The 762-nt window shown below is 59.1% G+C and overlaps 1 protein-coding gene across 1 annotated transcript in view; it reads left to right on the top strand.

Moving 5' to 3' along the window:
- Positions 1–216: 216 nt before the first annotated feature.
- Positions 217–762, top strand: part of AP1B1 (adaptor-related protein complex 1, beta 1 subunit) — a 19,245-nt gene continuing 18,699 nt past the window's right edge. Inside the window, exon 1 of the mRNA XM_009578369.1 lies at positions 217–253. Within this exon, the coding sequence (XP_009576664.1) occupies positions 217–253 (37 nt within the window). The remainder of the gene's footprint in view (positions 254–762) is intronic.

A 762-nucleotide genomic window follows, 5' to 3' on the forward strand; every position in this document is an offset into this window, starting at 1 on the left:
CCCAGGGAACCCTCCAGCAGCGCGGGAGCCAAGGGCTTCTCTGGGTGCTTCATCTCCTTATCACTCTTCCCATGAGATCCTAAGCTCTTTTCCTCCCCCGGTTCTGGTTTTTCCTCCCCGGAGCTCTCCGTAGTGACCTCAGCAAGGAAACTATCAACCCTCAACCTCTCTGGTCTGCCTCTCCTCCCAGGGACGTGCCGCTAGCTGGAGACCACCATGACGGACTCGAAGTACTTCACCACCACGAAGAAAGGTAAGAGAGGGAGAGTCACACAATTTTTCCCCAAATAATCGGCTTTTTCTTGCAGCTGTATAAGCCAGGCGGGGAGGGCTTGTCCCTGCAGCGGGAAGCTGGTGAAGGTGCCAGCTCTTGTGGAAATGCCCTGAGCCCACGCAGGATGCTGTGGCTGACACCCTGCTCCTCGCTCTCACGCAGCTGGGGCGGCTCCTGGACTGCCGTGGGGTCAGAGCATCTTGTCGCCAGCCCCCTGAACCCAGCCAAGGCTGTTGGCGGCTGGGTTATCGGCTTTAGCGGCTCAGGAGTGGCTGCGGGACACGGCTTCGCCCCGCCAGAGCTCCCCCAGGCTGGGACAGAAGTGCTCGGGGTGTTCGACTTAAGCACTTTCCAGACCAAGGAATTAATGTGGAGGAAAGCCATGTGGCATCTTCCTCTTCAATCTGCCTGCCCGGGAGTGAATAAAAAGCTCAGCGTGGCTTTGCGAGGGCAGGAGACGATGCCCTTCGGCTGGATCCGGAGCCGCT

This window comes from Fulmarus glacialis, unplaced genomic scaffold (genome assembly GCF_000690835.1).
Source record: "Fulmarus glacialis isolate BGI_N327 unplaced genomic scaffold, ASM69083v1 scaffold21055, whole genome shotgun sequence".
NCBI lineage: Eukaryota > Metazoa > Chordata > Aves > Procellariiformes > Procellariidae > Fulmarus > Fulmarus glacialis.